The sequence below is a fragment of the Sander vitreus genome, chromosome 12, assembly GCF_031162955.1.
Source record: "Sander vitreus isolate 19-12246 chromosome 12, sanVit1, whole genome shotgun sequence".
Lineage (NCBI taxonomy): Eukaryota > Metazoa > Chordata > Actinopteri > Perciformes > Percidae > Sander > Sander vitreus.
The window spans coordinates 31,085,694-31,103,193 of record NC_135866.1 but is presented as its reverse complement, the minus strand read 5'-3'; the positions used below and the strand labels follow the sequence as shown (position 1 = coordinate 31,103,193).

At 44.8% G+C, this 17,500-nt stretch overlaps 1 protein-coding gene across 1 annotated transcript in view; it reads left to right on the top strand.

Annotated features, from left to right (window-relative positions):
* Positions 1-17,500, top strand: part of lamc1 (laminin, gamma 1) — a 93,584-nt gene that overhangs the window by 38,607 nt on the left and 37,477 nt on the right. Inside the window, exon 3 of the mRNA XM_078265174.1 lies at positions 14,019-14,149. Within this exon, the coding sequence (XP_078121300.1) occupies positions 14,019-14,149 (131 nt within the window). The remainder of the gene's footprint in view (positions 1-14,018; positions 14,150-17,500) is intronic.

Sequence of the window (17,500 nt, the reverse complement as noted above, 5' to 3'; positions counted from 1 at the left end):
CCTTCTTTCCTCCCTCCCTCTCCCTCTTTCCTCCCTCTCTCTCCTCTCTCTCCTCTCTCCCTCCCTCTCCTTCGTCCTCTCTCTCCTCTTTCTTCACTCTCTCTCCTCTCTCCTCCCCTCTCTCTCCTCTCTCCTCTTTCCTCCCCCCTCTCTCTTTCTTCACTCTCTCTCCTCTCTCCTCCCCCTCTCTCTTTCTTCACTCTCTCTCCTCTCTCCTCCCCCTCTCTCCTCTCTCCTCCCTCTCTCTCCTCCCCCTCTCTCCTCTCTTTCCTCTCCCCTCTCTCTCTCCTCTCTCTCCTCTTTCCTCCCCCTCTCTCCTCTCTTTCCCCTCTCTCCTCTTTCCTCCCCCTCTCTCTTTCTTCACTCTCTCTCCTCTTTCCTCCCCCTCTCTCCTCTTTCCTCCCCCTCTCTCTTTCGTCACTCTCTCTCCTCTTTCCTCCCCCTCTCTCTTTCGTCACTCTCTCTCCTCTTTCCTCCCCCCTCTCTCTTTCTTCACTCTCTCTCCTCTTTCCTCCCCCTCTCTCTTTCTTCACTCTCTCTCTCTTTCCTCTCCCCTCTCTCTTTCTCCTCCCTCTCTCTCTCTCTCCTCCCTCCCTCTCTCTTTCTTCACTCTCTCTCCTCTTTCCTCTCCCCTCTCTCTCTTTCTTCACTCTCTCTCCTCTTTCCTCCCCCTCTCTCTTTCTTCACTCTCTCTCCTCTCTCCTCCCTCTCCTCTCTCTCTCTTTCACTCTCTCTCCTCTCTCCTCCCCCCTCTCTCTTTCTTCACTCTCTCTCCTCTTTCCTCCCCCTCTCTCTCTCTTCACTCTCTCTCCTCTTTCCTCCCTCTCTCTCCTCTTTCCTCCCTCTCTCTTTCTTCACTCTCTCTCCTCTTTCCTCCCCCTCTCTCTTTCTTCACTCTCTCTCCTCTTTCCTCCCCCTCTCTCTTTCTTCACTCTCTCTCCTCTTTCCTCCCCCCTCTCTCTTTCTTCACTCTCTCTCCTCTTTCCTCCCCCTCTCTCTTTCTTCACTCTCTCCTCTTTCCTCCCCCTCTCTCTTTCGTCACTCTCTCTCCTCTTTCCTCCCCCTCTCTCCTCCCCCTCTCTCCTCTTTCCTCCCCCTCTCTCTTTCGTCACTCTCTCTCCTCTTTCCTCCCCCTCTCTCCTCTTTCCTCCCCCCTCTCTCCTCTTTCCTCCCCCCTCTCTCTTTCTTCACTCTCTCTCCTCTTTCCTCCCCCCTCTCTCTTTCCTCACCCTCTCTCCTCTTTCCTCCCCCTCTCTCTTTCTTCACTCTCTCTCCTCTTTCCTCCCCCTCTCTCTTTCCTCCCCCTCTCTCTTTCCTCCCCCTCTCTCCTCTTTCCTCCCCCTCTCTCTTTCTTCACTCTCTGCGGTTGTTGCAGAATAACTTAAGAATCTGTTTTCATTCGTCTTTCCGTTCAGTTTGTTGCGTAACATTTGTTCCTCCGTTCCCGGTCTGCAGAACATTTAGTCCCCCCCCCCCCCCGGTGTTTCCCACAGTTTGGACCACATGTGTCGAACTCCAAGTCCAGAGTGTCCCTTAGTGTAAACGAGTGTGCGCCCCCGGTTTAGAGGCATTCTTTTCATTTTTCGCCGCTACGTAACATTTTTGTTGATTTTCTGGCTCTTAGTTTTGTGTGAAGCTGCTTTTAGTTTACAGCATCTTTGTTACAACACAAAGAAAGGAGCCGCTGATGCTTTTTCTACATGTTTGTCGCTTTTTCTACATTTTTGTCCCTTTTTCTATATATATCTGTTATTTCCCCACTTTTTTGATGCTTTTTTCTATTTTTCTGATGTTTTTTTCTATATTTCTGATGCTTTTTTCTACATTTTTGATGCTTTTTTCTACATTTTGTTGCTTTTCTACATTTTTGTCCCTTTTTCTATATATATCTGTTATTTCCCCACTTTTTTGATGCTTTTTTCTATATTTCTGATGTTTTTTTCTATTTTTCTGATGCTTTTTTCTACATTTTTGATGCTTTTTTCTACATTTTTGATGCTTTTTTCTACATTTTGTTGCATTTTTCCACATTTTTGTCCCTTTTTCTATATATATCTGTTATTTCCCCACTTTTTTGATGCTTTTTTCTATATTTCTGATGCTTTTTTTCTACATTTTTGATGCTTTTTTCTACATTTTTGATGCTTTTTTCTACATTTTTGTTGCATTTTTCCACATTTTTGTCCCTTTTTTCTATATATATCTGTTGGATTTTCCACATTTTTGTCCCTTTTTTCTATATATATGTTATTTTCCCCACATTTTTGATGCTTTTTTCTATATTTCTGATGCTTTTTTTTCTATATTTCTGATGCTTTTTTTTCTACATTTGTGATGCTTTTTTCTATATTTTTTGATGTTTTTTTCTATATTTCTGATGCTTTTTTCTAAATTTTTGATGTTTATCTACATTTTGTTGCATTTTTTCTACATTTTTGTACCCTTTTTCTATATGTATCGGTTATTGTTTCCACATTTTTGTTGCTTTTTTTTGACATAATGATCCCTCGGAGGCCTGAGCACATTATCTCAGTTCTTACATAACGTCCCTTTGAGATCTGGTGTTTGGATTACAAATCATCCTGGAAACTGTCTTTCAAACTAAAAGTCCAACCAGAGACGGCCTAGAAAGTCAGTCACTTCCTGTCTCTGTGTCCCGTGGGTTTGGTTGCTTTTTTCCGGCGTTTTTGCCGATGTTCTTGATGCTTCTTTTCGACGGTTTTGTCGCTGTTTTCAACGTTTGCTGCTATGCAACATTTATGTTGATTTTTCTGACGTTTTTGGCACTTTTTTTGTATTAAGTTGCTAACGTGTGAGGCGCTTTCTTTTAGTTAGAGCATCTTTGTTATAACACTGATGTTCCTCCCTATCTGTGAGTCAAGATTTAGTAACACAGCAGAAGTGATGGAGATGAACAGATTTAGCTCCGCAGCTCAGCTGTAAACTTCCTTATTTGTCTTGTCGGCACAAAGCTATTTATACCGAAGCCGACTCTCTTTTTAGGAGGCGTCAGACGGCTGTTTGTCGCTCTCTGACATTCCTGCTGTCTGTCATCTCTCCGGGCTCCGAGTGGGAAATAACCAGCAGCTGAGACATACCGCCTTAACAAGCGGCCATCCACCTTAACAACCAGCCATCACTCCGTTTTATTCTGGCGCTGCGTACAGTTCGTTAGGGCTCGTGACGCTGGAAAATAAATCTGTGTCACGTCTCTGTGAGATTATGTGTCTGTCTGTATTAATATAAATACTTTCACAGAGGCGGAGGAAGTATTCAGATCCTCTACTGCAGTAAAAGTACTAAAACTGGTGGATATCATTATTAATTATAACACACTGTTGACGGCCTTTTAAATATGATTCAAACCAGGACAAGGACTGTTTGGATGGATTGAACTTGGTGTTGTGATTAACTGTATCAAAAGCCTTTTTTAGATCTAGAAATACTGCACCAACTACATTTCCCTTGTCAAGTGATTGGTTGATATTTCCGGGTAAATAATGAAGTACCAGATTCTGTGGAATGGTTGTGCCTGAATCCAAATAACAGAGGACTCAGATAATGGAGAAGATGGTCTCAAGGTAGACAATCTTCTCCAGGACTTTAGACAAAACTGGAAGAAGACTAATAGGTCTATAATCGCCATAGACTGTATATAAACTGGACCACCAGGTCCCGTGTCTCTGGACGGAGACCAGTGAAGGACATTAGAAGCTCTTTCCCGGTGATGGCTGAGCGTTACTGAGCAGCCTCCAACTGAGCTTGAAGACGTAGATGTGACGTGAGCAACCTGTCTGAAAGTTGGAAGTCTTCTGGTAGCTGTGCCAAGAGAAATCTCAATCATTCCCAATCTAGCAGAGACGGAGAGCGTAGGTATATGTAAGGAGATAACATAGACACAGGCTCATTATTGATCACTAAAATGATAGTTAACATTAGTCATTACACTTAAACAGCTGATGGAAGTCCAAACTGCCTGAGAGCTTCTCCTGTACTATACGGTAACTCCTCTACTATGAGACAGGAAGTCTCGTGGTTATGACCCAATCGTTAGCCTATTGTTATAAAAACGTCTGCTACGGAGCCATAACGTGAGCTACAAGGTAATGGAGCCTTTTATACATTGTCGTGTTTCTTTAGAAATAAACAACGGACAAATAGAGTCTTTAAACGCTTCAGATGTAAAGGTATTCTCTGTCAAAGTGACGTCAGAATGAATGGCAGTCAATGGGATGCTAACGGGATGCTAACGGGATGCTAACGGGAGGTGATGGCTTGGTAGCATCAAAATGGCGCCATAGGAGCTACGTGTTGTTGACAGACGCGTACTCCCTTGATAATAACAAGCAGGGCTGGGATGGTTACCACATTACTGCAATATCGCAGTCACGTGACGCCTACCCCGGGTCTGAGCTCGTTGGCCTGCACACGTGTGCACATTGCGTCTAATGACATGGATTCATTGATTGCCTTTCCTACTGTGTATTACGGTAGGAAAGGCAAAGACATTTCTCCGTTCTCAGCTGAGGTAGACTCATTAACTAGCTTAACGCGCTGCAGTGTTTACCATTGCAAGTTAGCCCAGCAGCTAGCAGAGTTTCCTTCTGTTTATAGCTTTATCCTGATAAAACGGCACGGTTGCGTGCACGTTTGGTAGCCTAAAACAGAGCGGCTTATATCGGCAGAGAGAGCAACAGTTAGCGAACTGCTGAGTCGCCCTCTCTGCTCTCTGTCTGCTCAGCTGCTAGACGGGCTGCACTCGGCATTGTCGGCAAATGTTATTTATATTTTACTTTATTGACAAAAGAACTGTCTGTGGAATGGATCAACGGAGAGGAGAGACACCAGTGTGGCCCTAAATGACAGTAAAACTCAGTAAAGACTCACATTGAGCTAAAATGGAAACACTGTGCTGCAATCTGGCTGCAACATATGTTATGTTGTTGTTGTAGCCGATGTTCTTTCAGGTGTAACGCCATTCACTTTAGCGGCAGTAGCCTAGCTATTGACAACAGATGAAGCCACCGTGTCTTGAGTAGCTCTAGCTTGTTGTTCTATTGTTCACTTTTACACCTGCAACGGCACTGAAGTCATTCTTAAAAAGGAAGATGTGTTCGCAGTTTAAAGTGTAATCCATCAGCTAGCGTTGCTCTGATTGGTTGGAGAGCTATCCTATTGGTGCAGAGGGAATCTGAAAGACAACCGTTTATCCCGCCCCTCAGATTGAGCCCAGCCAATGGGGAGTTCCCAGACCCAACATCTGGATGTACTGTCACTGCCCGATGTGAGTCGAGTTCAGATGTGAGTCGCGCATGCGTCACTTTGCGACAAGTAGCCTCCAAGATGCTAACGAGAGACTTCTGTAGTGTCACTACAATAAAAATGGACCTACAACGAAGTTGGTTCACTGCTGGCTACAAATTAGCAATCAGACACAACAAAGGCTGTCACTGGATTGGTGTTTTGAGCTAACGTTAGCAATCAGACACAACAAAGGCTGTCACTGGAACGGCGTTTTGAGCTAACGTTAGCAATCAGACACAACAAAGGCTGTCACTGGAATGGCGTTTTGAGCTAACGTTAGCAATCAGACACAACAAAGGCTGTCACTGGAACGGCGTTTTGAGCTAACGTTAGCAATCAGACACAACAAAGGCTGTCACTGGACTGGCGTTTTGAGCTAACGTTAGCAATCAGACACAACAAAGGCTGTCACTGGAATGGCGTTTTGAGCTAACGTTAGCAATCAGACACCACAAAGGCTGTCACTGGAATGGCGTTTTGAGCTAACGTTAGCAATCAGACACCACAAAGGCTGTCACTGGAATGGCGTTTTGAGCTAACGTTAGCAATCAGACACGACAAAGGCTGTCACTGGAATGGCGTTTTGAGCTAACGTTAGCAATCAGACACCACAAAGGCTGTCACTGGAATGGTGTTTTGAGCTAACGTTAGCAATCAGACACAACAAAGGCTGTCACTGGAATGGCGTTTTGAGCTAACGTTAGCAACCAAACAATCATAGATAGCTATAACGTTTTCGAAAGGATTTCCATCTTCTGTTATTGTTTGTAATGAGAGAAGTTTATTATTATTTTTTATTATCCATCCATCCATCCATCTTTGTCCGCTTATCCGGTGTCGGGTCGCGGGGGGAGCAGGAGGGTTAAACTATGACGTAGCAGTGTGTCCTGTAGCTGCTGTCTGAAGTTGGTCTGATGGTTTTTGGCAGGTCTCTCCTTCTACTCGTAGACATTGGGCTGTAATGAAGGATGGTCATTGTTGAGAACGTTCCTACAGCTGCTTCCTCCACCAACGCCCGACTCTCTCTCTCTCTTTGAGTCATGCAGAATCGTCTCGTATGGTCCGTTTGAGCGTCCAGCAGCTGCAGGAAGCTCGTGCACGTTCTCGGCTGAGTCAACACTGTTTAAACTGTACACAACATTTGTTTGCCATCAATCATCTGCAGCTCTGTGCACGGATGTATTTTCTTCTTCCTGACGTTAGGAACTCCTCTGGGAATCCCAAACGTCCAGCTGAGCTGCAGCAGGCCGCAGGCTGGGAACACATATTTACTGAAGCACATTTTAACCATTTTATGGGACTTTGTACTTTGACTTTACTGCAGTTCACCGGTCAGTCAGTACATGTAGTCAACAAGCATTGTTACAAGTTGCTTTGCTTTAATCAAGGGCTGTTATTTCCTCCATTCGTTGGCTGGTCTATAGAATGGAAATTGATGTGGAGACACAGGTGTAGATTTCGGGGTGGGGAGGATATGTCCCCCCCACCCCCCCAAACCCAACAAAGGCCATCACTGGAATGGCGTTTTGAGCTAACGTTAGCGATCAAACACAACAAAGGCTATCACTGGAATGGCGTTTTGAGCTAACGTTAGCAATCAAACACAACAAAGGCGGAGGATATGTCCCCCCCACCCTTTCCCAATATTTAGAAAAGGTAGATTTTTCCCCCTCAAAAGATATTAGAGTCAAGAGTCAATGCAGGGGGGGGGCCCTCCAAATGATTGCAAAATGTTGACTTAATAACATTTTATTAGCAAATATAAATCCCCACTGATGATGGGCTTACTGGCCCATATGCAAGGTAGTCACTTAGGCCAGTGGTTCCCAACCTGGGGTCCGGAGACCCCTCAGGGGGGCGGCAAAGATCACAGGGGGGGTGCAAGTCTTTATCTGGTTTGATGATGAGGTAAAAAATTCTTAAACAGTTTATCCAGCTGTGTTTATTTCTGCTGCCTCCAGCTTCATTTGAAAGTTTTAAATGTGTCTTCTGGCAACAACACACCTTCCACGTTCTGGGTGTCGCGTTAGGTCACGGCAGTTTCCTGCGGCGCCGCTATGATGACCAGCCACGCTGAGGCGGTACTAAAGTCTGCAACGGAAAACGGACGCACAGTGAGGCGAGGCGAGGCGAGCAGCTACCATGTAATGGAAAAACGCCATTATTGCATGTCTCATATAGTCTTCTCACTTAGTTTGGTCCACGTAAAGCCCTGAACAAGTGAGCCAAAAAGTTCCAAAGCCATCGTAGAAATGAGCAGCCTGAATAGGCAAACTCACGGGTCTGTGGGGATGTTTGAGTCTCAAAGTGTTTGAGTTTGACACGTGTGCTGAGGATTCACTGTGCCACATGTATGTTTAACATTAAAACATGCCAACAATTATTAGGCTATTTTAATAGCTTAGTACTGCAAAAAGAGGTACGTAGAAAGGCTTCAGGCCGCCCTGCACGTTGTTGTCGCCCCATATGCAACGTATGTAGTAGGGGGTCCCTGCTCCGTTCTCTGTTAGTTAAGGGGTCCTTGGCCTAAAAAACATTGAAGACCCCTGGCTTAAAGAACAAAACGGGAGCAATGGAAATATAGATGTGATTTCTTGCGATTCCGTGTCTTTTATGTAGACAAAAACCCCATCCGGGCTGGGTGATGATGGAGGGAGTTCAGCATCTGATTAGGACGCCTCCTGGAGGTTTTCCAAGCTAGGAAGTGACTCCCGAGCTAGACGTTGGGGGAGGAGGAGGGAGGGATTAGGGATTAATATCCCATCTGGCCTGGGAACGCCTCCAGGAACAGCTGGAAGATGTTGGTGGGAAGAAGTAACTCTGGGTTAGGCCTACCTTGTTGAGCTTTTCTGCCAACGCAACCCGGACAGAGTCCAACAGCATGAGTGCACCAAATTTTGGGCAAAAGATACATGACTCCGCTTTTCACGTGAAAAACATGAACTCACCAGATGTTTGGAGCTGTGTTTCCACTAGGCCATGTGACCTGTAAGGTCTCATTTTACCGGCGCTATCGGACCCTATGGCGAAAGAGGCTGGTGTTGTCTTTTATAGTCTTAATATGTTTCTACCAGAGACTGTTAATATTAATGGACAACGCATCCGGTTCGGCGAAGTGCTGCAAATGCGTAAGTGCCTTAATCCTGCTTTCTACCTGAAGTCCAGCAGGGGGAGACTCCTTAAACCTGCTTTCTATCTGAACTCCAGCAGGGGGAGACTCCTTAAACCTGCTTTCTATCTGAAGTCCAGCAGGGGGAGACTCCTTAAACCTGCTTTCTATCTGAAGTCCAGCAGGGGGAGACTCCTTAAACCTGCTTTCTACCTGAAGTCCAGCAGGGGGAGACTCCTTAAACCTGCTTTCTATCTGAAGTCCAGCAGGGGGAGACTCCTTAAACCTGCTTTCTATCTGAACTCCAGCAGGGGGAGACTCCTTAAACCTGCTTTCTATCTGAAGTCCAGCAGGGGGAGACTCCTTAAACCTGCTTTCTATCTGAAGTCCAGCAGGGGGAGACTCCTTAAACCTGCTTTATATCTGAATGGGACAAAGACATATTTAAAACCTAGCGAAGCTACATCTTACCTTGAATTATGTCGGCTAGCTTTCAGCAGCAGTAGCATCCAGATTACCAGTGAGAGTGTAACGTAACGTAGAGTGTTAGCAGCGTTGCCAACTCTCAGCTAACGTCACAGTCACATACCGCCCAACAGTCTATGGCTCCTCCCTCTCTCCTCCCTCTCTCCTCCCCCTCTCCTCCCTCTGTCCTCCCTCTCGTCTAAAATCGTCACATCCTCAACCACACTGACTGCGCCCGTAACGGTAAACTCGACGACTCATAGCAGATCTCCACCAACCAATGGGTGACGTCACACACGCTCTGACCATTAATATTTACAGTCTATGGTTTCTACCGATACACCAACACTGTTTCTGCCCCGTGATTCAAACCCTCTCCACAATGTAATGGGTTCTTCCTCTCCCCGTGCTTTACCCTTCCACCAAGTTTCATGAAAATCAGCCCAGTAGTTTTTCAGCAAAACAGACAGACAAACCGAACTGAAAACATGATTTTACTTTGACAGAGACAAAAAGAGGTCACTGTATTCTGACAGGTCAGCTTCCTGTTTTAAAACCCTGGGGTGAAACCGCTCGCTCTGAGTCCCAGCTGACAGGAGAAATCTGTTTCACATTCCCAGCAGTTAGACGAGGATTTAACATCGGCGTGCAAAAGTCCCAGGAGGAGGCAGAAGTCTTCCTGAGTGGGAGGATTGATGTTCCCTACATTATTCAAATTGTTTATCTGAGACAGAGACACTTTTATGAGCAGATTTCTTCCCTCAAAACTTGCTTTCATTGCAAGTATTTACTCCAGTAGATGGATGGATGGATGGATGGATGGCTAGGTAGGTAGGTAGGTGGATGGATGGATGAATGGATAGGTAGGTAGGTGGGTGGATGGATGGATGAATGGATAGGTAGGTAGGTGGGTGGGTGGATGGATGAATGGATGGATGGGTGGATGGATGGGTGGATGGCTAGGTAGGTAGGTGGGTGGGTGGGTGGCTGGATGGATGGATGGATGGATGGATGAATGGATAGGTGGGTGGATGGATGGATGGATAGGTGGGTGGGTGGATGGATGGATGGATAGGTGGGTGGGTGGATGGATGGATGGATGAATGGATAGGTAGGTAGGTGGATGGATGGGTGGATGGATGGATGGATGGGTAGGTAGGTGTGTGGATGGATGGATGGATGGATGGGTAGGTAAGTGGGTGGGTGGATGGATGGATGGGTGGGTAGGTAAGTGGGTGGGTGGATGGATGGATGGATGGATGGATAGGTAGGTAGGTAGGTGGATGGATGGATGGATGGATAGGTAGATGGGTGGATGGATGGACAGAAAATAAACTAACCAATAAAAAGTAAGGTGCTCTATGAGAGTGTGTGTCATGGTGGTAGTGCAAGACATAGTAATATAAAAACTATAGCAGTTAAAATAAAGACAGCATTAAATATGGACAATATAAGAGAATAAAGTAGACAGTAGGAGAGACACAAATCAACAGTCAGTATTAGAGGTTTGAAGTAATAGGGTTACAGCCATCGTTCAAGTACTGTACTTCAGTCCAAATGTTGAGGTACTTGTACTTTAGTTACTCCGCTACATTCATCTGTTCCAGCTTTAGTTACTAGTTACTTTAGTTACTCCGCTACATTCATCTCTTCCAGCTTTAGTTACTAGTTACTTTAGTTACTCCACTACATTCATCTGTTCCAGCTTTAGTTACTAGTTACTTTAGTTACTAGTTACTTTAGTTACTCCGCTACATTCATCTGTTCCAGCTTTAGTTACTAGTTACTTTAGTTACTCCGTTACATTCATCTGTTCCAGCTTTAGTTACTAGTTACTTTAGTTACTAGTTACTTTAGTTACTCCGCTACATTCATCTGTTCCAGCTTTAGTTACTAGTTACTTTAGTTGCTCCACTACATTCATCTGTTCAGCTTTGGTTACTAGTTACTTTGGTTACTAGTTACTTTAGTTACTCCGCTACATTCATCTGTTCCAGCTTTAGTTACTAGTTGCTTTAGTTACTCCACTACATTCATCTGTTCCAGCTTTAGTTACGTTACTTTAGTTACTCCACTACATTCATCTGTTCCAGCTTTAGTTACTAGTTACTTTAGTTACTAGTTACTTTAGTTACTCCTCTACATTCATCTGTTCCAGCTTTAGTTACTAGTTACTTTAGTTACTCCGCTACATTCATCTGTTCCAGCTTTAGTTACTAGTTACTTTAGTTACTAGTTACTTTAGTTACTCCACTACATTCATCTGTTCCAGCTTTAGTTACTAGTTACTTTAGTTACTAGTTACTTTACACATTAAGATTACTGCTCACAGAACACATGTAACATCTGATGTTTGATTATAAAGTAAACTAACCAACAATATAACGACTACAAGTCAGCTGACATGATCAGACCATTTCCTACACCACCACCGTGTGTGTGTGTGTGTGTGTGTGTGTGTGTGTGTGTGTGTGTGTGTGTGTGTGTGTGTGCTTACACACTTTTACTGAAGTAACATTTTCAATGCAGGACTTTTACTTGTATCAGAGTATTTTTACAGTGTGGTATGAGTACTTTTACTGCAGTAAAGGATCTGAATACTTCTCCCAGCGCTGCCTTTCTTCAGACTCTGTGTTTGTCCTCTGCCAGCTGCAGAATAAAAACCTTCCTGGCAGATAAACTTCCTGCTGATACGGAGCAAAGTTATCTCTGGCCTTCACTTTTGACTTGACTTTCCCATGAGCCTTTTCACACAAGCGGCATGTTGGGTAACGTTGTGTCGCCCTCCTCCGCGAAGGCTGCAACAACAGGTGTCCTTGAGTCATTCTCTCCATCTGGCTCTCGTACCGTTGACGCCAAGGAAATAAAAATTCCATTTCTAAACTAAAATGTCACAGTTATAGTCACTGGTTTTCTCCGTGTTTCCCACAGAACTGTAACCTCCTCCCTGTTCACCAAACCTGAGCCAGGCTTTCAGACACTCAACACATCTATTTCTGCAGAATATCTCACACATCTGTGCAGCGCTGCAAAGATTAGTCTCCGTTAGACATGTTCCAATACCATTAGTTTTTCTTCCCAATACTGATTCAGATATATGTTAAACATACAGAGACGCCACACAACTTTCTTCCCTCCTTACATACATACTTAAAGGAGACTTCTGGTCCATTCCCCCCCGTAGCTCTTGTGTTGTGTGTAAATGTGGAGAGCTGTCAATAGAGAAGAACTAAACCAATCAGTGCTGCCTACACCGTGTTAGCCTCCTGCTAGCGTTAGCACCCAACAGGCTTAAACAGGGCAGGTTTAAGCCTGTTTAAGCCTCTAAACAGGCTCTAAATGTCATTCCACGTGCCTCCCCATGTGCAGTGACTCCTTCTGAGGGAACACAGGGAATCTGACTGCTGGAGATGTGACAGAAAGGCGTAAATGTTGTTAATCCAGCTCTGTTTAGTTCAGGTGATTAAGGACCGTCTACAAACAACACCGAAAACAACTAAGGGTCACCGATCGTCATCGGCCGATACAGGCTTTCAATAGTTTGATCGGTGGTCTCCGTAATATATGATAAATAGACACGGTGATCGGTATCGACCGATACGGCTTCCAGCAATCGGTGATCGGTGAACACACCCAAAAATCCTGATCGGAGCACCCTTAAATACAACATTAATTAAGGTAGTGTCTCCAAAATGACCTCAATTATAACGTGTCTCCTGCTAGTTGTTCTACAGCACTTTTAAAAAAATAAACATATGCCTATTGTGTCTGTTTCCATAACGTTGCGTCCATGTTGTGTCTGTTTCTATAACGTAGCGTCCATGTTGTGTCTGTTTCTATAACGTAGCGTCCATGTTGTGTCAGTTTCTATAACGTAGCGTCCATGTTGTCTGTTTCTATAACGTTGCGTCCATGTTGTGTCTGTTTCTATAACGTTGCGTCCATGTTGTGTCTGTTTCTATAACGTGTTCATGTTGTCTGTTTCTATAACGTAGCGTCCATGTTGTGTCAGTTTCTATAACGTAGCGTCCATGTTGTCTGTTTCTATAACGTTGCGTCCATGTTGTCTGTTTCTATTACGTTGCGTCCATGTTGTGTCTGTTTCTATAACGTAGCGTCCATGTTGTGTCTGTTTCTATAACGTGTTCATGTTGTCTGTTTCTATAACGTAGCGTCCATGTTGTGTCAGTTTCTATAACGTTGCGTCCATGTTGTGTCTGTTTCCATAACGTAGCGTCCATGTTGTGTCTGTTTCCATAACGTAGCGTCCATGTTGTGTCTGTTTCTATAACGTAGCGTCCATGTTGTGTCTGTTTCTATAACGTAGCGTCCATGTTGTGTCAGTTTCTATAACGTTGCGTCCATGTTGTGTCTGTTTCTATAACGTTGCGTCCATGTTGTCTGTTTCCATAACGTAGCGTCCATGTTGTCTGTTTCCATAACGTAGCGTCCATGTTGTGTCTGTTTCTATAATGTAGCGTCCATGTTGTCTGTTTCCATAACGTTGCGTCCATGTTGTGTCAGTTTCTATAACGTTGCGTCCATGTTGTCTGTTTCCATAACGTTGCGTCCATGTTGTGTCTGTTTCCATAACGTAGCGTCCATGTTGTCTGTTTCTATAACGTAGCGTCCATGTTGTGTCAGTTTCTATAACGTTGCGTCCATGTTGTGTCTGTTTCTATAACGTTGCGTCCATGTTGTGTCTGTTTCCATAACGTTGCGTCCATGTTGTGTCAGTTTCTATAACGTTGCGTCAATGTTGTCTGTTTCTATAACGTTGCGTCCATGTTGTGTCTGTTTCCATAACGTTGCGTCCATGTTGTGTCTGTTTATATAACGTAGCGTCCATGTTGTGTCAGTTTCTATAACGTTGCGTCCATGTTGTGTCTGTTTATATAACGTAGCGTCCATGTTGTGTCTGTTTCTATAACGTTGCGTCCATGTTGTGTCTGTTTCTATAACGTAGCGTCCATGTTGTGTCTGTTTCTATAACGTGTTCATGTTGTCTGTTTCTATAACGTAGCGTCCATGTTGTGTCAGTTTCTATAACGTAGCGTCCATGTTGTGTCAGTTTCTATAACGTAGCGTCCATGTTGTGTCTGTTTCTATAACGTTGCGTCCATGTTGTGTCTGTTTCCAGGACTGGGTGACGGCCACCGACATCAGAGTGACCCTGAACAGGCTCAACACGTTCGGAGACGAGGTTTTCAACGACCCCAAGGTCCTCAAGTCCTACTACTACGCCATCTCGGACTTCGCTGTGGGAGGAAGGTAGGAAAAGATTAGAGTTGGTTCTTTTAGGGAGTCATGACGCTGGAAACGCACCGCAAGCGCCGGTGTCAAGCCAGGCAGGTAATCACCTACAGGAAGGCCACAGTGCAGCCTTTACAAAATAAAACAAATTTCAAAATAAAGCACCCATGTTTATGGTGATTTTGGCTATCTTGACTTCTCAGCTGTCTTCTAGCCAGACATGTGATGAGAGAGAGAGAGAGACTGATGAGAGAGGGAGGGAGGGAGAGAGAGAGAGAGACTGATGAGGGAGGGAGAGAGAGAGAGAGACTGATGAGGGAGGGAGAGGGAGAGAGAGAGAGAGACTGATGAGAGAGAGAGAGAGAGAGAGAGACTGATGAGAGAGGGAGGGAAGGAGGGAGGGAGGGAGAGAGAGAGAGAGACTGATGAGGGAGGGAGAGGGAGAGAGAGAGAGAGACTGACTGATGAGGGAGGGAGAGGGAGAGAGAGAGAGAGACTGATGAGGGAGGGAGAGAGAGAGACTGATGAGGGAGGGAGAGAGAGAGACTGATGAGGGAGGGAGACTGATGAGGGAGGGAGAGGGAGAGAGAGAGAGACACAGAGAGAGAGAGAGACTGATGAGAGAGGGAGGGAGAGAGAGACAGAGAAAGAGAGAGAGAGGGGGAGAGAGACACACAGACAAACAGAGAGGGAGAGAGACAGAGAAAGAGAGAGAGAGAGAGAGAGAGAGACAGAGAAAGAGAGAGAGAGAGAGACAGAGAAAGAGAGGGAGCGAGAGAGAGAGAGAGACACATTCTGTAAAGTAGAGAGGAGAAGGATTGCTTTGTGACAGAGTTTTTTGTCAGGTTTTTTGGAGTTTTCTCAGAGTTATTTACCTCAACAAAATGAAAAGTTTCAGCAGGCTGAGCTCCATGAAACCTGCTCAGACAAAGGAGCTTTTCCTGCCAGCCTGAGTCCTGGTCTGGTGGTTTCTGTGAGGCCCTGTATGGTCTGCTCCCCTGTGGCCTTTCCCTGCACTTGTAGAATGAAATAAAAAGCTCTGGACAGGCATTACGAGAGTGTTAAACAGGCTGCCGCTGCCTGAATCTGTTTGAAATGTGGAGCAGATTTCCATTACACAGCCGGCATTCCCGGCATTCCTGACATTCCTGGCCAGCAGCGGCGGATTACAGGGCGACCGGAACGGGGCGGACTGACCGCCACGACAGACGGAAGAACATGGAAGAGTCCAGAGCTGCAAGATGAGACCTTTACTTATCCAAGGAAGGAGTCATGTTCCTCCATTACTTACCTGGACGTGTTCACCTGAGCAGCAACCAATCAGAGCAGCTCTGTGGCAAACAGGCTCTTTTTTCAACATTATTGACATTTTGGTCGCTTCGTTTGTCATTTTTTCAGCTTTTTATGCTTTTTTTCCAATGTTTTTTTTTTTTACGCTTTTCCCAAATTTTGTCCTTTTTGTGCCGTTTCTGACGTTTTTTTGTTTCTTCTTTTGAAATTGTCATTTTTTTGTCTTTTTGTGAAACACACACAACCACACACACAGAGACAGACACAAAGAGACACACAGACACATGCACACACACACACACACACACACACACACACACACACAGAGACAGACAGACACAAAGAGAGACACACACACACACACACACACACACACACACAGACACACATACACACACACATGCATACATACACACACACACAACCACCCACACATGCACAAACACACACATTTGCGTTTCACTATCTTTGTGGGGACCCATCATTGACATAATGCATTCCCTAGCCCCTTACCCTAACCTTAACCATCACCACTAAATGCCTAACCTTAACCCTTACCCTCACCCTAACCAGAACCTCATTCTAACCCTAATCCTAAAACCAGGTCTTAACCCTTTAACAGACCTTTAACCTTGTGGGGTCCAGCATTTTGGCCCCACAAAGCTGTCGGGACCCCACAAGTATACTGGACTCCCGGTTTTTGGACCCCACAAATATAGTTAAACAAGAACACACACACACACAGATTCCCAGATGTATAGTTATATATATATATATGTGTGTGTGTGTGTGTGTGTGTAAGTTTTGTGGATGTGGCAGTCGGTTGGTGTTGACAGCCAGTCAGTTTTTCCGGCGCTCTCTGCCAGGAAACACCGGAGACAATAACTAAAGATGGCTGCTGGGCGAGTCCTGTCCTGTAGAGAGGGTCTCGCCCCCTGAGGAGGTTTAAAAACCCTTTCTCAGAGACACAGAACGGAAAAACACGCACACCGTCCAAACCCTCCGCCAGGGCATGGAAAGTCCTCACTGTTTAAGACATGTTTTAATATTTTGCAACCATAAAATGTTTCACTTGTTCCCAGACTCCATGTAAATAATCAGGACTTTTATCATCGTAAAACACACTTCATTCAAAGTGGACAGAAACTAAATAAAACTATGAAAAGCCGTCTTGGTTCATCTTTCCACTGTTCCAACAATCACCACTCTGGTTTGGTTGAAATAAACCCTTAATTCATCCATTTACATGTGGAAATATGCTGGCTCTATACACGCTAAAAGTCCTGATTATTTACATGGAGTCTGGTGGAGATATGCTGGCTCTATACACGCTAAAAGTCCTGATTATTTACATGGAGTCTGGTGGAGATATGCTGGCTCTATACACGCTAAAAGTCCTGATTATTTACATGGAGTCTGGTGGAGATATGCTGACTCTATACACGCTAAAAGTCCTGATTATTTACACGGAGTCTGGTGGAAATATGCTGGCTCTATACACGCTAAAAGTCCTGATTATTTACACGGAGTCTGGTGGAAATATGCTGGCTCTATACACGCTAAAAGTCCTGATTATTTACATGGAGTCTGGTGGAGATATGCTGACTCTATACACGCTAAAAGTCCTGATTATTTACACGGAGTCTGGTGGAAATATGCTGGCTCTATACACGCTAAAAGTCCTGATTATTTACATGGAGTCTGGTGGAGATATGCTGGCTCTATACACGCTAAAAGTCCTGATTATTTACACGGAGTCTGGTGGAAATATGCTGGCTCTATACACGCTAAAAGTCCTGATTATTTACATGGAGTCTGGTGGGTTTGGTGATGGTGATTTTGGGGCTGTTTCTTGTTAAACTAAAAGGATCTTACTCTGTTTACAAGGTTGATTAAAGTCTGATATTATGGCATACTGTTGTTGGAGTTTGTGTAACTAACCGTGTGTGTGTCTGTGTGTGTGTGTGTGTGTGTGTGTCTGTGCGTGCGTGTGTGCGTGCATCTGTGTGTGTGTGTGCGCGTCTGTCTGTGTGTCGCTGTGTCTGTGTGTGCGCGCATGTGTGTGTGTCTGTGTGTGTC